The sequence below is a fragment of the Lichenostomus cassidix genome, chromosome 2, assembly GCF_008360975.1.
Source record: "Lichenostomus cassidix isolate B80296 chromosome 2, HeHo_3.0, whole genome shotgun sequence".
Taxonomy (NCBI): Eukaryota; Metazoa; Chordata; class Aves; order Passeriformes; family Meliphagidae; genus Lichenostomus; species Lichenostomus cassidix.
In genome coordinates this window covers 16,304,380-16,331,797 of record NC_139482.1, presented here as the reverse complement: position 1 = coordinate 16,331,797, position 27,418 = coordinate 16,304,380, and the positions used below count along the sequence as shown (strand labels likewise).

The following is a 27,418-nucleotide window of genomic DNA, read 5'->3' as shown; positions in this document are numbered from 1 at the left end:
TTTGGATAGGGCACAGTATGCTCTTTTTGTAGGTGGTTGAAGGAGAAGCTCTGGCTTGAAATTAGACAATAAAGATAGGATTCATCTTGCTTAACGTTAATCACCTGAAGTGTAAACATTTCATCTGAGTTACTCTATACACTTTTTGTAGCCAATAAAAAAAAGAACAAGATCTGCAAAAGACAACTCAACTTAAGTCTAAAAAATGTGCCAAAGATTCTCTGCCTTAGAGATGCAAATCTCTGCCTTAGAGATGCAGTGCCTTCTGCAGGTACCTTTTCTTCCCCACTTTTGAGGGAGCCCAAACACCAAACCTGGACCAGCCACACATTTTTAGGTTATTTAGAGAGAAGTAGCCCAGTGTACTTATCCAGGGATTCCATAATGCTTAAAGCCCAGGAGAGGTGAAGAGGAAAGTGTGTTCACCTTCTTTGCTGGTGAGTAGATAATGGGGTGAGGCTGGGGGTCTGTATCTGCTGGGCACCAGGCTGCCAGTGCCAGACCTCAGGGGAGGCTCAGCTGCAGGATGGCTTGGCTTGCTCAGCATTTGGGAGCTGGTTACTGATAAGCCACCTCCACAAAGCTCATGCCACTCTGGATTTATGTAAGCAAGGAGAAACAACAATCTGAAAAAAACAGCCATGCCCTATGGGGCTCATGGCATTAGGATGGTTCTTCCTGACAGCTTCAGCCATGCCAGATGATGAGCAAGTAATTTAGCAAGCTATAAAAATAGAAGCATCTGTACATTGAAGCACTTTAGATAACAATGCCATACTTTTCAGCATCATGATGTTTTTTATTATTCCAATTCTTCCATTTTTCAGAGGGTCTATTCATTTTTGCACCTGTAATACGTTTACATTGTCTCTGCTTTACAAAGCTAACCATGTAAAAGTGGCTATTTGGGGAACACATCTATACTTAATAACATCTGAAATTTTAGACAAAGGGAAAATTCCCCTGGCTTGGACTCACCCTTTCCCCCCCCCCTCCCCCGACCATTAAGAAGCTCCTAGTCACTAATATCCATACCTTCTCCTTCACCACTGAATTTTACCACATTTCTTTCTATACAGAAATTAGGTTCCTATCTGTTGGGGATGTATTTGCAGTCCTCCACATACCCTTTTGCAGAGCATGAAGCAGGGGAGGAAGGCAGGAAGCTGAAGTGACAGCCCATTCCTATCTGTGTGTCCTCTGTGGCAAGCACAGGACAGTGGTGAAACTCCAGACCTTCCAGCATCTGCAAGCCTGGCTTTTTCTTCAGGACTGGCATAAGGCAGTCTGCCCCTGTCCTTCCTTTGTTACCCTGGTTCTCCCACCATAAGACTTCAGATCTGAGAAACTCTTATACAGCTGTTTTGTGAAAGTTGGTGTTCAAACTCCCCTCTTGGAGTGGCTGAAAATTCTGTAGCCCCAGTATTTGCAGAGGGGTCACATTTCATGTCCTTCTTTGTTAGCCCAGTTAAATCATCTGTGAGTAGTTCTGTCTGATCAGGCTTATTTCTGCAAATCTTTTCATCTCTTTGACCTTTATAGTTTTCTGTGTTTGCCATTATATTACACAGGCAACCAAATTTTCAGCACTGTCAAAGGAATATTAAACCAAAGTTCAATAATTATCATTGTGAAATTTTTCTTTGCTCCTACAGCTATATTTTTTCTACTTTGCTTTCATCCTAGCTCTTTCAGAGCCTCTCAAACACTTGTAGTAATTCCTGTGGCATTGCCCTAAGACACAAAAACTAACAGCAGTCATATGTCTGTGTCTGTATACACAGATTGAGCCATTTCATATTCAGAGTTTGTTTAGAAATTGTAATTGCATTTGCCCTTCTGTCACAGACTTCTGTATTTCTTCCCAGTTTATCCCTAAACCAGTTTTGGTTCCTGACCACTGAATCCCCTTCAGTCTGTAAAAAGCCTCCAGGCCACTGAGCTATCAGCACTACATTCATTTTTTTTTCCCCAGTGCTCTTTTAGCAGTGCCATGAGACTGCTCAACAAGGCAGCTGATCTTGGCCATATTCCAGTAGATTCCTTTGAGCACATGGGCTTAATTTTCTTCCTCATAGTAGACCATTTAAATCTGTCTTTTTCTTTTTTAAGGCACTTTGAATAGTTCTGTTTTCTAGTAGAAAAACAAATTGCAACAGTAAATCTTTATTAACTAGTGTGGCACAAGGAGCAAAATTAATCAATGCTATGCCATTGACTCAAATCCCAGTGAAATACATCTGTGACTCTTCACTCCTAAATATCTACCTGCATTTGTATATTTATACTACTGAGTATTTGCACATCAGTTTGTGTAAAACACGAATTAAAAACAGATTAAATGCTTCTAAGTATGTGAATGCAGTTCTGGTTTCATACAGCATGTCAGTGAACTGTCATCATGCTGGCAATATTCTTGCTCTGTTTCAGTTTTTGCAAAGTTCAAAGATACTTTCCTAAACTTGTGAATTTTTTATATGCCTCCTCCTGCCAGGAGCCATCTCATGGCCTCTTCTCCTCCCCTCTCTCACGGAGTTGCACTGCTGCCCCACAGGGCTCAGGGAGGCCCACAGGACTGGGAATAGACTTTTGTGTCTTTGATGTTTAGAGATTTGTGGATTGGTCACAATCCAAGCCTTCACTTGCAGTGCTGATGAAAAGTCCACTGAATTTAGTGAAGCTGATGAAACCCATGGAAAAGCGTTTGTTCGAAAATTCAGTTTTGTGAAGTAAGTAACACGCCATGAAAAAAACAGCGTGATGGCTGAGCTGTGATGTTCCATGTATAAATACTTCCTAGCACCTTGTGACCCCCAGCCAGAAAAACAGCAGAGCAAACTCCCTTTTGAAGGTGAACATACCAGTGACCAGTGGCTTTAACAGGCTGGGCAGTGTCAGGGTGTTGAACATCTGCCACGTCTGGACAGCTGGTGGCTGCAGATGTTGTACACTTCCCATTCTCACAGACAGCAGATATCACAGGACTTTGTTCAGAGAGAAGGGGTAGAAACTTCTTCACCTGATGACATTCAGCACCCACTCCAGTCCAGCAGCCCTTAGGCTGGATGAATCCTTGCCTGGAGGTGCCTGTTTCCCCCAGAATGCAGAGGAAGCCTACCTGATGTCAGCTTGGTCAGGCTGGCTGCAAGGAACACAGTCTAGGACAGCAGAACATTTAAGCACAAATCCCCTGTCGCTCATCTAAGTGATGAAATGCGTTTCATTTATCATCAGTATATGTGAAAGTCAGTCCAGTGTGTGTATGTTTACATTTCAGAGTGGGCTTAGTTCAGGAACTGGGGTGGTTTGCTGTACTAGGACTTCAAAAACTGATTTTACAACTAGGCAACATGTTGAGGGGCTGCTCAATACATGCCATTGGTACACTGCAGCCATGTCCCATGGGGAAAAGCTGTACCAACTGCATTTATAAAATGAAAGTATTATGAAAAATATTTACCTGAGGAAGTATGTTCAAAATGTCTATATATCATGAGCGAAACATGACTCCAGAGGAATCTGGACTTCTTCAAAATGTCTGGATATTGAAAAAGTCAGCAGACATCATAAAAACTTTTAAGAATTTCAGCGAAAATGGTGAGATACAGGCACATAAAAAAAGGAATTTGTAGCGGAAACTCTTAATGCAAACCTAACCACCTAACCAAGACTCAATGAAAACTATTCCCAGAGCAATTTTTAAAACACAGAGGTTTTTCACTTCTTAAGTTGGACATACATGTTGCAGTTCTACTCTTCTTCCTTTTTCATTAAGTTGGCTTAGAATTACTGTAATTTTCAAAGTGTTCATTATGTGTGCAGCCCTTTAGTATGCTGTGAATCCATGGCCTTTAAGTGAAGGTCACATGTGTAACCATTATGCCAATTTCTTTCCCTACATCTCTGCTGCTAGCAAACGTTCCCTTGACAAAGCAGTAGTGATTACTTCTCTGCTTTGTGATCTTCTGCAGACTAGGTTTTTCTTTCTTCTTTAACACTCTGGACACTTTAAAAGCCTTGTTAGATTTTTATCTTCTGGGTCTTTTTTATAGTGTTACATCCTAAGCTAATGGTACTGTAGTATACCTAAAGAATTACCATTTTTTTAATGCTTAATAATCTGTAGTTTAAATTACTTTGGACAATATTGTTAACAGCTGGGTTTGAGTTAATACGAAATCAGATTCTTGGGGCTATAATTTGATATAAAACTGTTGCATTATCATAATCACTGGGATTTAATTTAGAATTATAAACTAACACTGGCTCAGGAGTTAAGTCCTATGAGGGAGAGAAAATTAGGCCGACTTGCACTCTAGTATGTAACTTCCACATTTTATTTTGTACATACAGATTAACTAATGGTCTGACTATAATAATAGCCCTGTTCTGATTTTAAACTGCAGTAGCTCTGTTTATTAGTAGAAGTTATTACTGGCTTTCACTGGCATGAGATCACAATTAAGCTTCCCATATTAATTTCTCTCACCATATTATTTGGGCAGAAGATACACTGTAGCATATGACTCTGGACATCACAAACTAAATGAATTCTCTAGTGAAGACTATTTTGTTTCAGTGAATCAAGCTCATAGCTGAATCTGTGCAAGCAATAGAAGCTGCAGGTATGCATCAAGGTCCAGCATCGACCACAGCTGTGTATGGAATATTCCAGGAGTAAACCCAGATTAGAGGGATTGCTATTTCTCCAGTTGACAGCAGTAACCTTCTTTGAAGCCTCAAATGACGGTGATCAGTTTCCAGATGGGCTATGTGTGGAATTACTGCCCCATGGGACTTCTTGCTGAAGGGCTTGCAAGAGGGTAGTGTTTTTTATTAATTAGATAAGAAATAATAAAACCAATAAATAATAATAAATGTATTTTTTCAGAGTCACTTTTCTGTGAAGAAAGGAGCTGCAGCCTTGGGTATTGGTACAGATAGTGTGATTTTGATTAGATGTGATGAAAGGTAAGTAAAGATGTCAAATACAACTCTTTGTGGTGCATAAGAGAGAATCAGCAGGTGCTCAGCTCAAAGAGAGCATGTGGGATGTGGTCAGCAGTTGGTGTAATTTGTCAGAGCACTGTCATCTTCAGCAGACTTACACTAATTTATCCCACTTGAGGAACTGGCTCTGTTAGCTTCTTTATGGGTCCATTTTTGGAGTTCATAAAAAATCTGAAAGTTCCTTTCCTCAGAGGTTTCTGATACTTTTTTATCTTTCATTCTGAAGTGAAACAGGATATTGAACTAATCATTCTTTACATTTTTTGCTAAGAAACCAGGAGGAGGCTTATTTTGGTCAAAATAGACTTGCACATTTTGATCCATTAATATGAGCTGAAGCGGGCCTTTTATAGGAATATAATATTTAGGAGCATTTGCTAATGTAATTCTATTACTTCATGTCCCCACCATCTTTCTCAGATGGATTACATTTCCCTCAGTGCCCTTGATAGGGACATGTTTGTGATAGGATGTGAAGAGAAGGATCTTGGCAGCATTGTGGGAAGCACAGGCTAAGGAAGATGATGGTCTCTGGAAACCAACAGCACAGGAGGCAACTAATCTGCAGGTCACATAGGCTCCAAAAAAAAGGGTGGTAGATAACTTCTTGCTTAACTCACCCAACTAAGAGGTTTTGATTCTCTGTGAAAACCCATTTTGAGAAAACAAAAGTGTATTAACAAAATCAACATCTTCCGATAAAAATTTTCAGTTTTAGGGATGACACTTTCTATGGGACAGCAATTAATACAGGAACTCTTACTGATTCTACTGAGAGTTTTTTCAATAGAAAATGCTGTTTGAGTCCCTCATTGTTACAAGGTATCGAAATAATTATGTCTCTAGCAGAAATTGAAGGTTTTGCTGCTATCAAAATACTTTGCTCCCGCATTAAAATCGAGCATCAAGTAAGCTATTTACAGTGCTAATCACAGTGCCTGCATATTGACTTATGGCATTATTATCTCTTTATTAACAAAAGACTAAGCACACCTTGAAGAGGATTTAATGACGTCAAAACAACCAGAACACATCAAAATAAATCCCCAATTGTTCCTATTCACCAAAGATGGATGTGGATCAATGAAGTCGTGTCTTCCTTTTCTTCTTGTGCAAGTTCAGCGTGATGATTTTCTGTGAAGCCCACAATGGTTATCCTGCCCACGCTGCAGTAAACAGCAGGATTACTGTGTGTCTCAGCAGACACCACAGGGACACAGCAGATTGTTCACACAGGATGTGGGCTGGTGTGGTTGAGAAGACCCTCTGTGAAGATGTGGGCCTGTGGAAGAGTGAAGGAGTGCCTTGATATCTTTTTAATGTTTTCAGCATGACCAAGTGGCTAGTGGCTTTTTCCCATTCTGACCCACAGCTGCCAAGTTTGCCTGGTTTGGCTGGTAGACCTTGACATTGCTTGGGTATTGCCCTCTCCTGGCCATGAATTCCTGTATGTGCCCCATGTGACCAGGGGATGCATAATCACTTGCTTTGGTAAAAAAAATTGGGTAGTGAAAGCATCTGCCCAGTTCTGTGTATGTTTCTATGCTCAAAATCACTAAATTAGAAACTGTTAAAGACCAACATCTAAATTATGTTTTGAGGAGAAACTCATTGCCTTACTTTGACATAGTTTTATTTTCTTTATTCCTCTAATGATCCCAGGAACAGCTTTTGAGGATAGGACAACTACTGCTTTTCTCTGAGCATGTCCATGTGTCTGAGGAAACTCACAAGGAGCTGAATACTCTTTAGACCTTCCTTGCATGTCTGCAAGAAAAATCAGCGCTAATTTTTAGATTTGTAGAGCTTTTTATTTTTAGTTATTCTTTCAGTATTTTAGTGTTTTGAATATGCAGGAGAGATTTTGCAAAAAAACTCAGTAGTACAAACCCATTTCTACTGAAATAAATATCCTCTTATAGTAAGCTATGTAAGTATGAAAACTTACAAAACCAAGAGCATCTTACTACAGTAAATAAATAATTTTTTAAAAGGACATGCATCTAAATGTCATGAAAACAGTTCAAGGGTTTTTATGCAAAATGAAACTAAAACTAATGGGTTTAATAATTTCCATGTTACTTCATTTTGAGCTTTAATAGATGTTGTCCCTTTTTTCAGAGCAGCAGGAAATCAAGGTTTAGTGAAAGAAAAAATCTGAAAAAGTCTTTAAAAATTAATATTAATCTAAATGTACAACATTCAACACCAGTGAAGACCTTTTTTATCTAACATGGGAATCTGTAATGTATGTATTGCTGGTATGCATACTGCCTCTTCTTTGATAGACTTGCTTGTGTCTAAAGCAAAGAAAACTTTAGCCTCAGTATTCAATATCAGCAGTGTTTTTTCTTGTGCCTAATTAATCTACAGGATTTCCTAAATTAGCCTTCAAGCCTTACACGACTGAGTCTGAATCCAAAGTAGGTGGTTCTTACTAGAGGTGTTGCAAATAAAGTCAGTGCAAAGAGCCTGACAGTGCATTTAGTGAGTCTAGACTGGCAGCTTCTCACACCCTGCTTCAAGCAAATGCAAACATGTAATTCACTGATCCATGGAAAAGTCACCCTGAAATGAGTTCATCCCTGGCAAGGGAACACAGAGACAACTGCTGACAGCACAGCTGAGTTGCACTGCTCAAGGCCATGCAGCTACCCTGGCATTTTCTGTGCCTGCTGAGAGAGGACCATGGGCTTTGGCACCCAGTGAACTTCTTGAGGCGCTGGGCTGAGCCTCTCCCTGGGAGCCTGAATCTTCCTCCCAGGACTGTAACCTCAGACAGGACCAAGAGGCTCCGAGGAGCAGGATCAGTCTGTAATGGGATGGCCATGAGATACTTTCTCTCAGTTACCATCACCATATCGATGCAAACACATTGACTAAATAATTAGGGTGAAAACTCAGACTAATGGACAGAGTCTTTCTGTGCTCTTCAGTCCTGCATAACTCTCAGGCAAAAAAGTCATTTTGCTCCTTCTTTGGGGTTCCTATTAAAAAGTAACAGCAAAAGTTGATTTCCAGATCAGGTTACTGATATAACTCTCTCTTGCTCCAGAGGGAAAATGATCCCATCAGACCTTGAAAGAAGAATTGTTGAAGCCAAACAAAAAGTAAGTTTACCAGCTTTTCTGCTTCCAAAGAAGAAAAAAACTTGAAGAATGGAAAAGCCAGTTGTTTGCTTTCCTTGGTAAAACAACTCAGGCTTCCCCAATAAGTTTTGATTTATTTCTCAGAAATGTAGCCTGCCAATTAATGAGGCAAGAGTTGCTAGGAAATTAGATTTAGTGCTACTTTGTAATATCCATGAGCTATTTGGCTTTCTTTTTATATGTTGTTCTGTATAACACCCTTCTCTTTTATGTTATCAGCCTATGATGCAGTTTCTCAGCTGAATATTGTCAAAACCAGAGTAATCATTTTGGCTACTGTGTTTTGTTGTAATGCATTGAAAATTCTTCTCATAGACTCACCAAATCAATAGACGGTAGACTAAAATCTCCACATGTCTAAAAACGCACACACTTTTTTATGTGTTCACAGCCCTGTGCTTTCAACATTTGTATTCACTAGATACACAGCACTCAAAGCTGATTAATAACACAAATCTTCATTAAAAGTGCACTTTTTCCAAGAAAAGCAATACAGTAGATAAAAAAAATAAGGCAAAATTACAATAGAGTGCCACTCAAACCTACTGACTCTTGCAGAAGGAAGTTTTGACTTTTTGATGGTTTGAACCCCAGTTGTGCAAAAAAAAAAAAAAAAAGAAAAAAGGTAGCCACTCTTGACCTACAAGTGGTCCTTATGAAATTAACAGAACTACAAATGAAATTAGAATGAATCATTGGTAAAAATTTTAGCATACCCCAGACCTTATAGTGCAGAAGTGATGGCTGGTGAGTGCTCTGCTGTGAGGCACAGCATTCAGCAGAGGGAATCCAAGAGATGGTGCCTGGCCTCTGCGGAGGCTGCTGTTTTTACCTTTGAAGAGCTGTCTCCCTGCTCTGCATGAGGGATGGGGCTGGAGGTGAGCCCCACACCTTCTCTGTCCACTGCCCCAGGAAACACCCTCAGACGTGATGTTCCCACTGACAGAACTGGGACACCACATGTCCAGCCACTCGCTGGGATAATTGCAATGCAGCCCAGGGCACAGAAATGCTTCTCTCACTGTGGTGCCTGGTTGAGGTTTGTTTACGTGACATCCTGCAGTGCAGACCTTTTTGTTTCAGGCAGGTGGTGTGGAGAATTGTTCTGTTGAGTCCTTACCTGTCTCATGCATCCTAATAAATGGAGGATGCTGGTTTGGAAGTTTGCTGCCACCTTAAGGTAGAAACTCTCTATCGCTGTCATCTAAACTGAGCAAACCAGTGTCACGTAGCAGGGATGTCCTCAGGGAGACACTTGTGGGAGCAGCACAAGGGGAGCTGGGCTGCCGCGGGATGAGGGGGCTGCAGCACTCTGACCATGCATAACATCTCTCTGCCTTCTTGCAGGGATTTGTTCCTTTTCTGGTGAGTGCCACAGCTGGGACAACAGTGTATGGGGCATTTGATCCTCTCATAGCAATTGCAGACATCTGCAAGAAGTACAAAATCTGGATGCATGTGGATGTAAGTACCATCATACTTGGAGGGCTGGATTACAAAGTGTATTAGCATTAATGTATTCACTTTGGACAGTGTCAAGTTGTACAAAACCCATTGTATTTGATCCCTGTAATTAAGTCTAACATCCAAGCACTGACTTCCCATGCCTCTGAAAGGCTCAGGTCAGAGGGATATTTTAGGAGCTGTGACTGTAGTTGTACTTCCAGCAACTGGGACACTTAATATGACCTAGTTAGAGTGCTTTTGGCTTCCAGCTTTATCTTTAAATGCCATTAGTAAAGAAATACATAAGAAGCATACTGAGCACTGGCTCAGCTTCTGCAGCAGCTGCAAAATAAATACATAAGGAAAAGGCTACATTTGTCTGGAATAAAGTACTGTGAATTGCTGATTGGGTTAATGCAAGTGCTTGGGAAATTTATCAGATTGGCTACTTAGCTTTATCCAGACTCTTGCCAAGAAATCTTTCTGAAGGATCATCTTTCAGCCCTAGAATATCTTCTGTGTCATTTTTGCAAATCCTTTCTCCAAAAGGGCTTGGTAATTGACTTCCCTAGATTTGGGAGTCTTGATTTTCTATTACTGTGTCAGCCAAAATCAGTCCAATTCAAAGGAAGAATTTGTATTTACCTTAAATACTTCTCAGTCGTATGGAACGCCTGCCTGTCCCAGATCTCTGTGAGGAAAGCAAATGAGTAGAGAGCAAGCATTAGTGAGTCGAAAATACAATGAAAACTCCCCAGAGTAGCTGAGATCCCAGGCTGGTTTGTTATTATAACTTAGTCGCTACCAGAGGAAAGGCAGCTGACCCAGGAGCAGCTCTGCAAGTTGTTAATTACAGCATGGGGCAGCCCCACGTGCTGGTGAGGGGTTTGCAGAGGATAAAGGGTGGGTGTCTGCATTGGGGGCTGTTAACCGCTGCTTCCAAGCTACTGGAAGAAAATTGTTAGCACAGCTAATGCCTCAGGCCCCATCTGCCTGGTCATTTTGGAATGTGCCACATCAGCAAGATAAAAAGGGTCCCAAACTGATGGGAATGCACAGATGTCACGACGGAGAAAAGCAGAGCTCTCATTAAGATAATGTGTCTTGCCTTCCAGGGAGCATGGGGTGGTGGGCTCCTGATGTCGAGGAAACACAAATGGAAGTTAAATGGCATTGAAAGGTATGCTTTATTAGTACCAATAAAAGACATTTATCAAATGCATTTTAACATACTTGTGATTACCATAGCAATGCCTGTAAAAATTGAGGATCGATGTTGTCTCCAAGATATAGAAGGGAGAAATCATACAAATTGTTCTTCCAGTTGAAGCAGCATTGCTGAGTGCCTTTGTGCTACAGTAGTGTTCCAGCTTGTTTTGGAGTATAAACAGCAGACATTCCATGCTTGTTTTTCTGTTCCTTCCACCCTACATTCACAAGTCCAGAGTAATTTCTGCAGCGTTCTCTGATTCAGCATCCAGTATGAATTAGCAATTTCATTTCTCTAAGAAGTGAATCTTGTAGGTCTTGTACACTGAAGTCTTAAGTATAAAATGTGGATGCACCTGCAGTTAGGACAAATGTCCTGCTCTGTCATTTCTGGAGAGTATAGCCCTCTCCAGACTGTGTTACTAATGTCTTCTCAGTAAATCTGTGCTCATATACACAGTTGTAGTCATGAGATCATAAACACTGCAGATAATGCAGATGAATATAAGTAATGCTAGTCCAGGCTGAAAGGACTGATGTTGAAAACAGCTGCTTACCCAGAAATGCTTTGTTAAGCTGTGGAAATCCTTTCCATAGGGTGTTAAGATTTATCTGCATTCAAGGAAAGACAAAAACCATTCAGGATTTCTGTGAGCCACAAATGAGTGGAATTACGTAGGGAAAGTTCATACATGCTTGCCCTGTTTTGTGTTCCTCCCAGTCACCTATTTCGTCCACTTTCTAGAGGCAGTATACTGGGGTAGATGGAGTCATTCTCATTTCTGTGTTTCCTGAAGCTCATGATGTTTGAGAGTAAATTATTACTCCCTTCCTCCTTCTTTATCACTAAATCAAATTGCTTTTCCTTGCCAATTAAAGTTACAAACAACTTCCTCATCCTGATCCTGGAGATTAGGAGGATACCTTGATGATTCAGTTCTTTTCTCATACATCTCACATGCAAAATTTGGAAAGCAGCCAATGGTTCTATGAATTTGATTTAGTTAAGACTGCCTACAGTGCTCCAGACTTACATATCATGCATTAAAAGAACATATATCCAAATATGCAGCAAGTTAAAAAAGTCTACTTTGTTGGCTGTGAGGGCAGAGTATGAAAAAAAAGGTTTTCCTCCCAAATTGCTGTCCAAATTGCACCTGAATGAGAAGTTCAGGTTACATCTATTTTGGAGCATTTTCCAAATAATATGCTTTAGATCCAGAACTCCACTGGATTTTATTAAGTCCTTGATAAGCACCATCTCAATATGTTTGGCAATGCATTAAGGAAATTTGTTATTTTGAATGCTGTTCTTCTGCTTGCTGGACACAGCAGCTCATTTCAGTTTCTCCAGATCTCAAGTGTGGGAACCTTTAGAGCAGACCTTTTGTGGATCTTTCTGTTTCACGGTAGATAATGGAGTCATTACAGGTCTGAGTGGAAGAGAACTGAAGCTGGTACTCATGTTTGATAGGAGAGGGAGCATTTGCTGGAGCACACTGTGCTCTGAGTACTCCATCCTTCTAGCAACAGTCAGTCCAGCAGAAATACTCCTGTCACAGGCAGCATGAGTTACAGCACTGTCCTTCCCATGCCCTCCAGTCCCCACATGGCAGATTTGAAGGTGCTGAAAGGTGCCTTGAAGGAAGCACGAGCCCCAGTGTGTGGAGCAGAGAGCTCTGGCCACCATCAGGAGTTCCAGCCTGGTGTCCCCCATCCAGAGGCTCAGGCAGGGGTGACAGCTCCATGAGAGCTCATGTGTGCAGTGAGTGAATGCTCCCATGGAGGGTCTGGGCTTCCTTCCCAGGGCTGTGGCCAGTCAGTGACTATGCCCCACTCTGAATTTAATGATGGCCCAGGACCAAATTCTACCAGTTGTGAATCTCTCCTGTCATCCATTTGAAATCTCTCAAGGAAAAATATTCCTTTTTTTCCTATCTTTGACCTACAGCCAAAAAATCACATAGGTTCTTGGTGTTCAGTTATTTGGGCAAATAGGAGATGCTTTTAGAAAACATCTGTGGATTCCTGTAGATGTTTTTGCTTCACTGTCTTGGTCAGCAATTTCTTGAAACAGATACTGATGATAGAAGCCCAAAATAACTGATAACAAATGAAAAATGGTGGAGTTTTGTTTTACCTAATTAATTCTTTTTTGTGTTTAACTGGTATGTAATTGGGTAAATAAGTGACCATAGCATAAATTAAATGTTTTAGATAGATAATTCACATCTGGATGTTGTCAGTAAGTAATCCTTTTGCTTGAGAAAATGCATACCACTGTTATTACTTAGAGGTCTCTTAAAGATTTTCTGTCTGATTTTGCATAGGCACAAATAAAATTAAAAAGTATCGTATCAAGGGAAATTCACAGACCTGAGTGGAGGTTCAGAATCATTAGCTTTGGTGTTGTAATCAGATGACTGACTGAGCTGATTAAAAGCTGCCAGATACTCAAAAAGCCAAGCCAAGTGGCCAGATGTTGCCTGTGGAAGACTGTTCCCTACAGGTTTTGTATCAGGCACTTGCACAGTCCCATTTAAATAGCAAAGAGGAAAGCACAAAAGTACTGCCTGATGTCCATGTGTATTTTGAAGTTGCTTGCTTTGAAGGAGTGGAAGCAATTTGGCAGGATGTGCATAAACCTGTAGCACTGTCTCCAAGTCCTACAAAGGAAAACACTGCCAGATTGTAACCTGCTCACCTCTGTTCACATCAGTGTTATCTGCAAGTGTGTCCTGGGTCCTTTAAGTTCTCACGTGCCTCAGTTGACTGATTTATGCCAATTTATACCATCAGAATACAAATCACTGCACAAGATGAAATCACATACACTATGTGTCTTTGACAGCCTGACAAACAGGATGCAAATCCATACATTTATCAGCTAATTCATCATATGTAATAATAGTAATTATAAAATAGCCAGTCAAGCATAACACGAAATTAAAATAATAACAACTGGACACTCTTCCATTCAGCCCTCACCACAATCCCAAATGCCTCTTCTCTAGACTGTGTTGTGTCAGCTCTCTGTTTGTTCACAAAATCTAGGCTGACAGCAGTTTTTCCAATGCATGTGTCCTGAAGGGAGGCAGGATCAGACTCTTTTCCAGCAAGATGGGTCAGTTCCATGCTTTTTACTGTAGTTGTGTGGATTGCCACAGCCAAGCAAAAATTAAGGAGCTATGAAAATTTGCCATGATCAGATCAACAAGAAAAATTACTTTGGGCCAGGTTTTCCAAGTTACTCAGAGACTTAGGAATACACAGAAGTATTTCAAGGAATTTTTAAAAATGCCTGTGTGAGCTAATTAGCAAAATCTTGTTGAAACTGGAATCAGAGGGAGGGAGATCTGCTAGGTTGCCAGCTTTCCTATCTTGCGTCTTTAATCGGCTGTGTGATTTTAGAAAGTTCATCGGTCACATGGGAATTTTTAGGACGTTTGCCCTATGTTTATAAAGTATAGATGACTCCCCAGAAAGTTTAATACTGATTAAGTTTTGTGGATAGAGCAATTATGCTGTGGTAAATTGCCAGGATTGTCATCCAAAAGTCAACTGGAGTGGATTAGGTCCCCTGTGAAGGCACTGCTTTCCTAATATCAGCCATGATTATTTTCAGCTTTACTTGCTCAGAAAAAGAAAAAAAGTGAGTATTGCTACATGTTCAGTGTTATTCTAATTACTTCTAAATGCCTCTGTGGTTTCATCACATAGTACAATGTCTGAGTTTCATGTGGTTTGCTGTCCCAGGGCTAACTCAGTGACCTGGAACCCTCACAAGATGATGGGCGTCCCGCTGCAGTGCTCAGCCCTGCTAGTAAGAGAAGAGGTATGTCACAATATATGTGCTTCTCTGCTCCTTTTTGGCATTTTACTTCTGAAAATCCTGGATATTTTCTTCATAACTGTGCCATAGCTAATATTTGCTAATGTGATGAGGATTACAACAGGAACTGAGAAAAGACCTCTATTTACATGCTTAGGCTGTGACTAAAAGGAATTAAAGCAGATGTGTAGCAGAAATGACCCAGTCAATGGCAATATCCATACAGAATTTTGTGACTTTCCATTTAAAATGTCCATGGTTAAGCTGTGGGTGCATAAATGTGTAACCCCACTCGTTCCTGTGTAGCATAAGAGGTAACTGCAGGCAAACTCTGGTCCTCTTGGGGTGAATGGCATGCTTTGCATGCAGCACAACATTTGGTCCAGAATCGAGGCATCATTACACGTTCTAGACTTTTATGATATTCCTACCCAGCCTTGATCTATATATCCACTTGGGGGCACATGGAAGTAAAAATGGAGCACTAAGTGCGCTCAGAATAAAAACTAGACATTTCATTTAGTGCTAGAATTTGAATTACCCTTCAAGCCTGTAATTTTCATATAACCATCAGTTACTGGGACAGCTGCTGTACAGCCACCACTTAATAGACCACTATCAAAAAGCTGGTTGCTGTTTTGCTAACAGCTGTACAACAGATTGTATACAAAGCAATTGCACTTAGGAAGAGAGAAACTGGCTTTTATTTGCCCTCTGGGTCAGTTCCCCAAGACAAATCCTGCCCAGTTGAAGTCAGTACCATCCTTGACTTCTAGTGAGAACAGATGGCTCAGATTAGGAGAAAGTCAATTTTTTCCTCCCTCTCGTTTTGCTATCTCAGTTTTGAGTTACACATAAAGATTAAACTTGATGATAAACAGCCATGTTATGATTCTTCTTGGACTGGAAATTACCATTTTTAGGCAACATCCCTAAGGTATACCATAAACTTGGTTGAGATCTTAACGAGAGCCAGAATGTGGCTCTCTGCATTTTACTTAAAAAGCCTGAAAGGAAATCTCATGCTTTCATGAGCCAGGTTTCCTCACCTTGTTGGCTTCTGTCCCTCCCACAAAGCTGGCTCTTAGAACGGTATGTTGCAGCCCAAAAATAGCTCTAGCTGGCTTTTTAAAGGCCATATGCTCTTCTGTCTGTTCAAAGCTTTCTATACCACTTAAGCATCCAATCCACTGCTGAGAGCTTTGCAGAAAAGAACTGTTCCTGCAAAGAAGGAAAAGAATAAAAATCAGAATTTTAGAAACCAGAGCAATTGATAAGTGCTGTGATATTATTTAGATTAGTTACCATTGTCTTGGTCTGACTCAGAAAAGATGCCTTCAAAGGAAAAGAGTAAAAGGAACCAGAGCAAAGAATAAAAGGAAAGATCCAAAAATTAAGTATAAGAATGCTAGGAAGCACAGTGTCAAGCTTTTTTTTTTTTAAGTGCTTTGGATCTAGGAGTGGTTTACACATTACTGGATCAGGTACCAAGGTGTCTCAGGCACTGAAAGGGGTGAGTCCATTGAACAACTAGTCTAGTTTTGTCTTTTTTTTTTTGATCTTTCCTTTGCACTTGGACACATATTTGACTGAATTTGGGTGTTTGTAATTTTTTCACCCAAAGCAACCCTCAAAGCAGTAGCCACATCTGTGCCTACATCGCTGTGCTTGTGTTTTTGTGTCCATAAGGGATTGATGCAGAGTTGCAACCAAATGCATGCTTCCTACCTCTTTCAACAAGACAAGCACTACGACCTGTCCTACGACACAGGAGACAAGGCTTTGCAGTGTGGACGGCATGTTGATGTTTTCAAGCTATGGCTGATGTGGAGGGCCAAGGTAGGACTGCCTGCTGCACATTTGTTTACATTAAAATAATGTACACCAGATACACTTGGGGTTGGTTTGGGTTTTTTTTCTGCAATCATAATTTTAGAAAATGTCTGATCTGAATTTCATACATATAACATGAAAGAAAGGACATTATTATTTTCTGGGGGTTTTATACTTTTAACAATGGAGCTTCAAAGCAGCACACATGATTTTGAAACTTGAACTGTATGGCTTTGCATAGCATTTGCTTTGTGTAACTGTAGGAGTCTAACGACATAAATCATATACCTAGGAATGTTGTTACAAAGATCTCTGGAAATAAAAAGACCTTTTAATTATATTCAGAAATTAAACATGGCAAATCAAGACTGGAATACCTAGTTTCATTGCATGCAGTAGATGTGAGGTAATCTTTTGAAGGAGTAGAGGAAAACATCAAAAACTCTTGACTGGGAAATCTGCAAACACCAGCTCTAATGATTAATTTTTCTGTGTTGCTAAATAAGTTTTTGCATGTATTTATCCAATCTATTATGTCAGGTTGCCTAGGGTTGGTGGTTCAGAGGAGATGACATCACTGTTTTCATTTCCAGAAAACCTTAAAGATTCTCATGTGCTTCATTAAACATCTGAGGAGGTGTGGGAGTCTGTAAAGGAGGATGCAATAGCTGTTGTGCTAAGAGGGGTCTGCAGAGTGGCAGGCGATTTTAGCCACATGTCTCTTTTACTCCAAGCCTTTCTCCCAGTGCTACCTCTACTCTGTTTTGAAATCTCTATACACAGAGGGATAATGACATGGGCTTTTAAGTCAGTTCTGCACTGCCAGAACAGATTAGCAGGGACATGCATCCATTACTCAAGACATTTCTCCTAAAGCCCATTTTTTCAATGTGCCTTGTACTGCTTTTTTTCTTCTCACACTCTGCTTGTAATATTAACATTACAAAATAGGATGTGTGTTTCTTAAAGAATTTATCTATTCCAGCTGTTTATTCCCCTTCTTCCCTCTTGAAGCTGAATCCTTTGTTTGAGGCATCACAGTTGGTGATTGCAGGAACAATTATGATGTCACAGAGAGGATTATGACTTCTGCCAGAGAAGAAAAAGCAGGCTTTTCTGCAGCTCTTAAAAACACAGGTTCTGAGTTTATATGGTGTCTGTTAGAAAATAAGAGAGAAAAACACTACAGAGGCAGGGTAGTGTCTAAACAAAGTGTGCATTTTCACAGGCATCAGACTGGGCTCTAAAAGCTTATCTGCACATTCTGTGCTTAACTAAAAAAGAAAAAAAATTATTCTTGGAAAGGCCCCAAGCACATCGTTGCTGGAAGATTAAAATCCCCTATTTTAAAAATAGCAGGAGACTCCCCATGTCTGGAACTCAACACCTCCTGAAGACAGTGCCAGTCCAAGCTGTCCAAAACCATCCTACTAAACCTACTAAATCTACTAGAGACACCCTTTGGTAGAAGTGCTTTTCAAGTTCTGAGCAAAATACTCCTGAGAACCAAACAACTACATGATGCTTATTTTGCAGAATTTGCTATAGGGGTGTCAGTGGCAAGAGCTAGAAACAAATGAGCTCTGCTTAGCAAAGTGCCCTTCATCACACAGAATCAGATCCTTAACTGATCTCATAGAGACTTCTGAGAGGTGACTTGTGCTGATGTGTTGGCAAGTATGGTGGGGTCCTTTTGCTGTTTTATTTTGTAGAACAGATATTTACATAACTGCTTTTCTTCATCTCTCTGTAAAGGGAACCACAGGATTTGAAGCACAAATTGATAAGTGCTTGGAACTTGCTGAATACCTATACAATAAAATAAAGAACAGAGAAGGGTATGAAATGGTGTTTGATGGAAAGGTATGTAGTGCAACTTCTGTTTCTCAGCTGGTCAACAGTGTTTGCTTCATTACCTATTGGGATGCTACCAACAGGTCAAACCAAACAGCATGAGACAGAAAGCAGGGAGCCTTGTTACAAAACCTGTTGATGTGCTAGTTCCTCCATTCCTCATGGAATGCAGGGACAAGGGAGCTGTGCATAAGTGTTCTTTTGCTCAGTTTAACCCTGCTGAAACAAAACACTGGTGTCTCAGCCTAACCCAACACACAGAGGCACAATTAGAACCAGCTCTTATATCATAAAGACAAGTTGCAGTTTTCTAAATAGCAGGGTCTTTTAGGAGGGGTGGTACAGTGCCCCACACAGCTCTGAAAGGACAGCTGGGGTGACCTGGAGGGGCCATCTGCACTGAGGTCCCTGTTGTGATGGGGTGCAGCACAGCAGGGCAAGGGGCTAGCATTGCTTGGGAACCCAGCTGGCTCCTGGGACAGAGGTAGCACCACTCTCTGGGGTGCAGATATCACTAGGCATGTCATGTGGAGGGAGTCCAGCTGAGATGGGAGCGCTGGATGCCAGGAGCTTGGCTGGAACACAGTGCTCAGGGCAAGGCAGTGCAGCCTGGGTTGGGTGGCTGTACCTGTGGACAGTGCTGGACTGTTCTGTGTTCAGCCATGGCTTTGTGGGCAACCTCTCCAGCTGTGATGGCCGGGGACAGACAGAGGTCTCCATTACAATTGCCTGTAAAAGAGAACAAGGATGAACATCACTGTTTCTTCAGAGATTACAGGCTCATATCTGCATAGCACTATGGAATTTATTTTCTCCACCTTCCACATCATCACTGAATTTGGTCCATTGGGTCTGATGATAAGTAAAGGGACTGGCAACAGGAGGAGTTGCTGTAAGACACATTTACCATCCAGTAAAGAAGAACAGAGGCAACTCTTGGGAGACTGGAAAAATGCACAAAATGTCAACTAGTTCTTTCTTTATGCCCTTCTGCTTAGTGCTCCCATAGATGTTAAACAACCTAAGATGCTGTGGTGCATGCATATTAATGCAACAGCTAGCTGAATCAAATTGAGAAATAACAAATTCCGCTAAACGTAAGAAAATCTTAGACTGTCTTATGTACCACCTGTGGGTCCTGTTTACAGAACCAGATTCTATATTATTCTGTCATGTAATAAAAGTAAATGACACGGTCCTCACCTCTAAATTATCTGTAATAGACTCTTGCCTTAGCCACATGATCCCTCCAGCCCCTGGAGGGGACAGGATCTGCAAAATCTAGATGCCTTTCAGAAAGGCGTAAATATATTTGCCCAGCTGGATGACGTGTTTTTGCATCTGACACCCTGGGAATAAATTGCTTTAAATTATCTTTTCTGCATTAATAATGCTGATGACTCTCAGTGGACCACAATAATGAAAACCATTGACTGCTGTCACAAGATGATGTATGAGAGGGAAGGAAGGCATGAACTTAATTGCAACTGAGATATTATGAACATTTCTTACAACATAAACTCTTATTATTCTGTGCTTAGCCTCAGCACACAAATGTCTGCTTCTGGTACATACCTCCCAGCTTGCGTGGGATGGAAGACAGCGAGGAGAGAACGAGCCGCCTGAATAAGGTGAGCAGCATCTTGCAGCCAATCCCCAAAATTATCTCCCCAGGCACAGGGCAAGGTGAGATTCTGACACCTCCATGGTTGTTTTGCTGCAGGTCAGTCTGGTGCCACCTTCCTCTGGTCCCCAGGTGTGGTATTCCCTGGGTTTGCCTGAGCTGCAGAGCACATTTTTGCTCGGAGCTCACGTATTGAAGCTACTGTGAACTGCAGCCACTAAACCCAGCGAGGGCAGCCAAAGCTCAACAACGCTACAGCACTCTGGCATGTGAAAGCAACTGTAGCCATGTTTTGAACAGTACGAAAAACAACCACTGTGTGCCTGTCAGTAATATTGAGGAAGTAGCAGAGGGAAATTTTCCCAGTCATTTTAAGAGCAGGGCAAAGAAACAAGATAAATTGAATGCCTTTTCAATGCAACATTTATTCCTTAGTGGGGGTTAATGTTTTGATTAATATTGGATGTAATTTCATTTCAGCTGCTTGTGGCTCTCCGTCTTCTATAAAAAAAGAAAGTATACTCTGTTTTATTAATAATGAGGATGATGAAAATAATGATAATAATGACAATAATAATAGCCATCATCATCATCCCATGCTTTTTGTTACTCTGCAGGTGGCACCAGTGATAAAAGCCAGGATGATGGAGTATGGCACGACCATGGTGAGCTATCAGCCCCTGGGAGACAAAGTGAATTTCTTCCGAATGGTCATCTCAAACCCTGCGGCCACTCACCAGGACATTGATTTCCTGATTGATGAAATAGAACGCCTGGGACAAGATTTATAATAACTGGGTGGGAAAGTCTGTTCCTGGACCTCTAAGTAGACAATTAAGTTGTCACAAACTGTGCGAATGTATTTGTAGTTTGTTCCAAAGTAAATCTATTTCTATATTGTGGCGTTGGAGTAGAGTACAGTTTAAAATCAAGAAACATGGCTCCTTTAAAGTCCTTTCCTGAGTTTTAGAAGGCCTCCGTAATAATTAGCTGCACACAAAGCTTCACTGAAACAAATAAGGAAGACCAGAAGATACTTAAAATTTTATCCCAAATTTTAACACAGTAATTACTTTAAATTAAAAGCAATCAAACTGAATGATGCCAAAGTTGCCCAAAATTATGACAAAATCAAATTGGGGGAAGTGGGAGGGGGTGGTGAGATGCAGAATATACATGCTGTATGTTTAAAAGTGAAAGGATTTTGCCTTTTTCGTAGTATTAGAACAGAATTTCTAATTTACCTATAGCGACATTTCAAATGTATTTAAATAAGTATAGTTTTACAAAAGGAAATATATATATATAAAAAAATCCTATTTTGTAAACTATATATTTTTATTTTATATGGGTTATAAAACTGCAAGGACAGAAGCTGAAAATTAACTGGGATTCTTCTTCTTTTGATGGAGGTGCCTCAAATATTTATTACTGCTTGTTTTAAAATAATAAGCCCATATAATACATTCTTTCTCCATGTCATATGGATTGTACATCTCCAGGGTTGGTTACTGAATAACCACAAGAGGACTGCAGCTCTTACAACCACTTAATAAGATCAATTACAGTACAACAATAGGATGCCATTATTCCTAATTATATTTCCCACGTGGCCTAAGCAGACGCACAATCAATATACAGTGCTAACCAAGACTGAAATAAGGTTGTATTTGGATGGTTTCTGTGTTCTGTTTTTAAAAAGCCTATAAAAAAAAGTCACATACACATTTGAGTAAATTCTTATCTCAAAACTATTTCTGCTTTGAGCAGTCCAAAACTACATTGAAAACCTCACAGCTACATAAGGAAGGTAAAGACTTCTTACAGATGTACAGGTCTGCAAGACAAGGCCTAAATTAACTGTGACTGTAGTCTGAGTGACAGGGATGGGCTCTAAACAACAAACTGTTTTGTCAAAGGATTCTCACAGTGCTGGACTCCATCCTTGTCTACAACGAAGTTGAGATTTGGCTACATCTGCCAAAGAACAGCCCCTACAGAGCCTCACAACCTGTTTAGAAACCATGGGCATAGCTCTAGCAGAAATTATTTGCTGCATCATTCCTTTAGCTTTAGAGGTGTCTCTGGCATGGAAACTGAAATCTATGCTTTCTCCCCCCAGCATCTGGAAGTGTTGGTAAGAGTTCTGCAGCTTAGACCTGTCTACTTATAACCCTACTAAAGTTTTGGTTTCAACTTTGCCTAAATGGCCAACTTGTGTTTGTAAAGCAATATTGTTTTGCTGTCTCTAAAATACTTGAAGACAAAAAAAGAAGTGCAATGTGGTTTTAATTTCATCTCAAATAGATAAATGGAGTATTGATTCAATGTAATATGAGGACATGAAGTAAGAGGAAATAAATAGTGTCTGTAATTGTGTTGCCTTTATTATATTGATAGTACTGTTTTGTCACCTCAGATTGAGGCTGTGCACTTTAGATTTAAACTGTACAATGTTGCAAATCAACATGTGTTGCTCTATAAGCTTGTACAATATATTATTGATATGTCATTATTTGTGTGGTAGTAGTATTGACTCTTGATATTGTAAGAACTGCATTCATGCCTGTCCCTCTACTGTATCTTTGCTTGATGTTAACCTCTCCTCCTCAGCTTCTGGGCAGGCTCTCACCTCACCTCAGTGGATTTCCATTGCTACCTGCATAGTGTTGCAAGTCAAGCTGTAGAGGAGATACCAATTCTATCAGGAAGGCCTCCATGTGACCTCTGCTAAACGTGTCAAAATCAGCAGACTAATCACTGACATACTGAGTAGAGCAGCAAATTATATTCTTTTTTCTTGCTGGGAAAAAGGCAAGCAAAGAACTAACAAAGTAAAAATAGGACAGGGACAATGATGAAGTGATCAGTAGCCTGGTTACATCTTGCATGTGCAATTACATTTTAAAGTGCTAAGTGCAAACAGCGTATTTATTAGATGTATGTGCCAAACCAAGATTTACATTTGGTGTCCCAGGAGAACCAGCATTTTTTTTTTTTTTACACATTACTGTACTTATTGCAGCCAGGAAGGAGTGGCATAGCAATCTGTTCTTGTGTTTGACCAAAGTATCTTATCTGTGATGTTGATCTAAATCCAAATAAAAGTGTAAAATGTGACTCTGGGTCTTTTCATTTGCAGCACTAATGAGCACTCTAAGTGTTTATCATTTGTGCCATTTTGGAGCAAGGCCCCAATAAAGAGAATGTTAAATTGGAACTTTCTGTGTCTCCTGCTTGATTTTTTTGTTACAAGATGCATTTTGTTCACTACTGTAACATAAAAATTCCAACTCCATCACCAGACCTTTTTTAAGGCAACACTCAGCACCAGCATACAAGAATACATCTGACATCTGGTATTCCTTTACCTTATCTTTACAAGATGGATTTAGTTGATTTTTTCTCCTCAGACAGGGACAATTTTTAAATGTTTTGTTTTGTCTTTTTATTTCACAAGTACTTACCCACAAATTAACCATAGCCCCAAATCAAGCCTTCAGCACAGCAGTGAAAGCACTCAGGGCACTTGCCAGGGCAGCACAGACTATACAATAGCAACAATTTAAAAGGGCTATGAAGTGAAAAAGACAAAACAAGCAATACAAAAACTTAAGATTTTAATCTTTATGTCTCCCCTGGCCCAGGGCTGCCTCCCTTCAAAATCTGTCACCAATCTGCTCTATTTCTCTTCCACCCTCTGAAGTACTGCCCAGTGCAATGCCAGCAGCAGAGAAATAAAACAGAGCTATGCTGTTAAAACCACAGCAGTCAAAAAGCTCATGCCTGAAATGGGGCTTTTTTGCATCATTTCTTTAAGTCTCTAGCAGAATTTAAGATTAACACCTATGCTGAATAGCTGAATGGAGCCCAGCTAAGAGATCTGCAAGGAAATATGAAGAGGGAGAACTTGTCCTTATCCCAGTGAAGCTCTCCACTTGGCACTGAGAGAGGGAACATTGGTTTAGTCTTCTTGAGCACTATCCTCACAGATGTGCATGAAGCTTGGGCCTGTAAAAGTGACTGACTTGCCTCATTACACAGTAGTTAATAGTTGCTGGGGGGTTAATGCAGGAGAAAAGAGTGTAGCTGGGCTCTTGTGCATCTCTGCAAATCCTCAGCCCTGGGACTGTATTGTCAGCCATGAGAGTGGCTGAGGAGCAGACTGGAGGCTGAAGAAGTTCTCAGCCAGTTGAGTTGTTGGTCTGATATTACAAGATGGACCCCCCAAGGACATGGCTGATGTGATCATTGGGTCTTGATGATTTTGGCTCTTGGTGGATGCTGCTTGTTCTGCAAATGGCTCCAGGTGGGACCCAGAGAGAACCCTTCACCTAGCCAACAGCCCACAGCTCCAAGGAAGGCAGGTTTAAATATCAAGTTAGTTGTACTGAACTCATGTTTTAGCATGGCTAAGGAAGAAAAAAAGCAAAACAGAGATCAGGAAAATGTGTATCTTTTATCTGACTTAGCCAGGTTAACTGCCTAGAAGAAACTCATTCTAGGCAGAAAGCAAACACCAAAAAAAGCCACGAAGCTCTGTCTTTAATGTGCTAATGTCTTATTCCAACAATGTCTGAACCATCAAGCTTCTACCTGGTCAACCTAACTAAAGGGAGTAATTCAGCCATTAAGGGAAAGCCAGGTGCTGGGGCTGGAAGAATTACAGACCTCAATTTGCTCTTCACTGAAAAGGCAACAGCTGCAGCTCATGGCACTGTTCATTACAGCACTGTAGGATGCAGCTGTATGTATTTTACACTATATTTTGGAGCAAGAAATTTGGTCTGAGATTAGAAGAAAAGGAATACCTATCTTTTTTTTGTAACAGAATAAAAGCCTTGCTACTGAAATTCTTGCATTGCAAATGAAGGTAAAAAACCCCTGTTCTATAAATTCCCGTGGCATAAACAGAGCAAAGGCTGTTTTCTCCAGGCACAGAAAAGTCACAAGTCAAGCGAGGATGGAAACCTCCCATTCTCCCATTATTCGGCAACAGCTGTCCCTGCATGGTCTCACTCCAGCTGATGGCTGATGCTGAGAATTCCAAAGATCTTCAAATACCTAACTTTCATGATGTTAACCCAGATTGCTTAATCCCAGTCCCCTAGAGTACTCCTTATTAGCCTGTGACCTGTAATCCCCCAGGGATAATTTTCCAGAGGTCTGTGATCAATAATCAGGAAAGACAAGTTCTGCAGCATGTGAAATTTCTAAAGTCCTCACCTTCCGTAGAAAGGAAGTGTTTGTAAAACACTTGATCTTGCATTACTTGATCTTGATCTTGATCCTGTTACTACAGGATCTGGTGTGCTACTGACATCTGACCTGCACTGGACATTAAAACCATGTAAAATTTTAATTATATAGCAACAGAAAGATACAAACATTAAACTAACAAGCAGGACAGGGAGTATAAGAGTAGATATACTTAATTTGTCCCATTACCCTGGAAAATTTTATTTTATATAATCCTGTATCAGTAAATTTCCATTTTCTCTCACTTCTTCAATCCCTGCATGATGGACTTCTCTTTTCCTACCCATCCTCCTCTGTCCCAGTAATGAAAGCAGCTCTGGAAGAAAGAACAGATGTCTGGGACTTGATGTAAACATGTTTTTGTTGCTCTGAGAAGTTAAAAGGAAATGGTTTGTGTTAAAATAGTTAGCTGCAGCCCGCAGCTCTTTAAAGGCAGTCTATAAAGAGTGCTGGGGCAGTGTGGTTGAGGACTGCACACACCAGGACTGCCCAGCAGAGCTCCCCAGCTGCTCCTGTGCTGAGAGGCAATGCCCAGCACGACAAGTGACTCCACAGCAGTCCCTGCCAAACAGCTCCAGCTAATTTTGCCATTCAGATGAACCACTGCTGTTTGTATTGTGCTGGCAGCCAGTGGAAGCCCAAGCTTGGCAGCACTAAAAGCTGCAACATTGTCAGCTCCAGACTGGAAAGTATGGAAAGGACTTGGGGCACAGAGCTAGTCTCAGGACTTTGTCTCACATGATGATTTCTCTCTTTCACCAATATTTCCTTCTGATCGAGAGACAATGCGGAAATAAAATATGAAGCTTTTAGGCAATCCTCTGTTTGGATTCCTCTTTCAATGAACTTGACTTTGGGATGTAGATTGTTTCCTTTCACCAGCTCCCAGACGCATGACTTCCACCAGCGTGTTTAACCAGCATGATAAACCCTCCTGGCTGCAGAAAACTCAAAGAAACAAGGACAACAGCTCTGCACAGTGGCTGCAGAGGGGATTCCTGGAGACTGGGCCCATAAAGTTGTTCTTCCTGGGGCAGGAGGGATAGTTCACCTTCCTTCTGCAGCAGGCACCTACATCCCTTCTGGGAGCAGAACACATACAGATGAGTTATGAATCCCCATCCCTTACCCTGTGAATATTGGCTCTTGCACCAACAGTTTGGGCTGCTACTCTAGGTAAGTCTATATTAAATCTGGGAGATTGAGAATTAAAATGTATTAATCACAGTAATCCTAATGAGCTGGATATTAATAAAATGCAAAGGGCCTTAAGTAAGGTCCTACTACTCAGATTCAGGACAGTTCTGAATAGATGCTTTGATAGAAATTTTTAGACTTCAAGTTTATTGTTGTGTTATTTTCTGTAATAACTTTGGATAAAAATAAAATTGTTTCCTGTTTTAAGGCTACAGATCCCATAAGCTGCCTCAGGAATTCATATCCAACAGGCAAATGACAAATGGCAGGGTTATGATATAGTGCAAGTGCCTCCATATCTCATTCTGTCCTTTTACCTTCAATACAAATGAATTGCAATACTACTACTACAGAATTGTTTTCCCTGCTTAACCAAACAGAGATCTGTCTATTTACATCTCACATTTACTAAAATTTCAATACATGTCAGTAGTTGAAAGAAATAATCGTATTGAAGTGAAATACAAAATACGTACAATTAATGGTAGTGGTCAAAATTGTCAGTTCAGGCACACACACTCAGGGCCTTGTTTGTGCATACCACAGTTCAGTTTGTGTTGATTCACTTCTCCCTTTGGCATTTCTCTTAATTCATGTTTTTATGAGCTGGTGTTGCAGAAAAATCTACAAGCAAATCATGAATTGTTGACATGACACTGGCACCCAAGGGGTATGCATGGATCCCCTCAGCACTGTGCCATTGGTTCTGAAACAACCTGCCCTTTATTTGCCACTGTGATAGACTTTGTCTTCTACCGATGACAATTTGCAATCACTTTCTCTTTTTCTTCTGCTAGTTTAGCTACAGTCATTACGAAAGAAAAGATAAAAATAATCAAACTCAAAAAGCCTTTCAGTGATTGGAGCTGATTACAGATGCCTCAATTGCAACACAGCTGAAATTACTGATGTATTACAGTGCTTGAAAGCAATTTTATGGCAGTAAACCTTAAATAAATTGCAGCTATTGATCAATAGCCTTCATATTTCCTGCACAGAAAGCCC

At 40.6% G+C, this 27,418-nt stretch overlaps 1 protein-coding gene across 1 annotated transcript in view; it reads left to right on the top strand.

The window, feature by feature from the left end:
* GAD2 (glutamate decarboxylase 2) overlaps nucleotides 1–23,177 on the top strand; it is a 41,422-nt gene extending 18,245 nt beyond the window's left edge. The window contains exons 8-16 of the mRNA XM_085050484.1: nucleotides 4,892–4,971; nucleotides 8,066–8,120; nucleotides 9,507–9,623; nucleotides 10,721–10,785; nucleotides 14,571–14,649; nucleotides 16,336–16,485; nucleotides 18,235–18,342; nucleotides 19,875–19,964; nucleotides 20,575–23,177. Of these exons, the coding sequence (XP_084906610.1) occupies nucleotides 4,892–4,971; nucleotides 8,066–8,120; nucleotides 9,507–9,623; nucleotides 10,721–10,785; nucleotides 14,571–14,649; nucleotides 16,336–16,485; nucleotides 18,235–18,342; nucleotides 19,875–19,964; nucleotides 20,575–20,748 (918 nt within the window). The 3' untranslated portion in view covers nucleotides 20,749–23,177. The remainder of the gene's footprint in view (nucleotides 1–4,891; nucleotides 4,972–8,065; nucleotides 8,121–9,506; nucleotides 9,624–10,720; nucleotides 10,786–14,570; nucleotides 14,650–16,335; nucleotides 16,486–18,234; nucleotides 18,343–19,874; nucleotides 19,965–20,574) is intronic.
* Nucleotides 23,178–27,418: the final 4,241 nt, after the last annotated feature.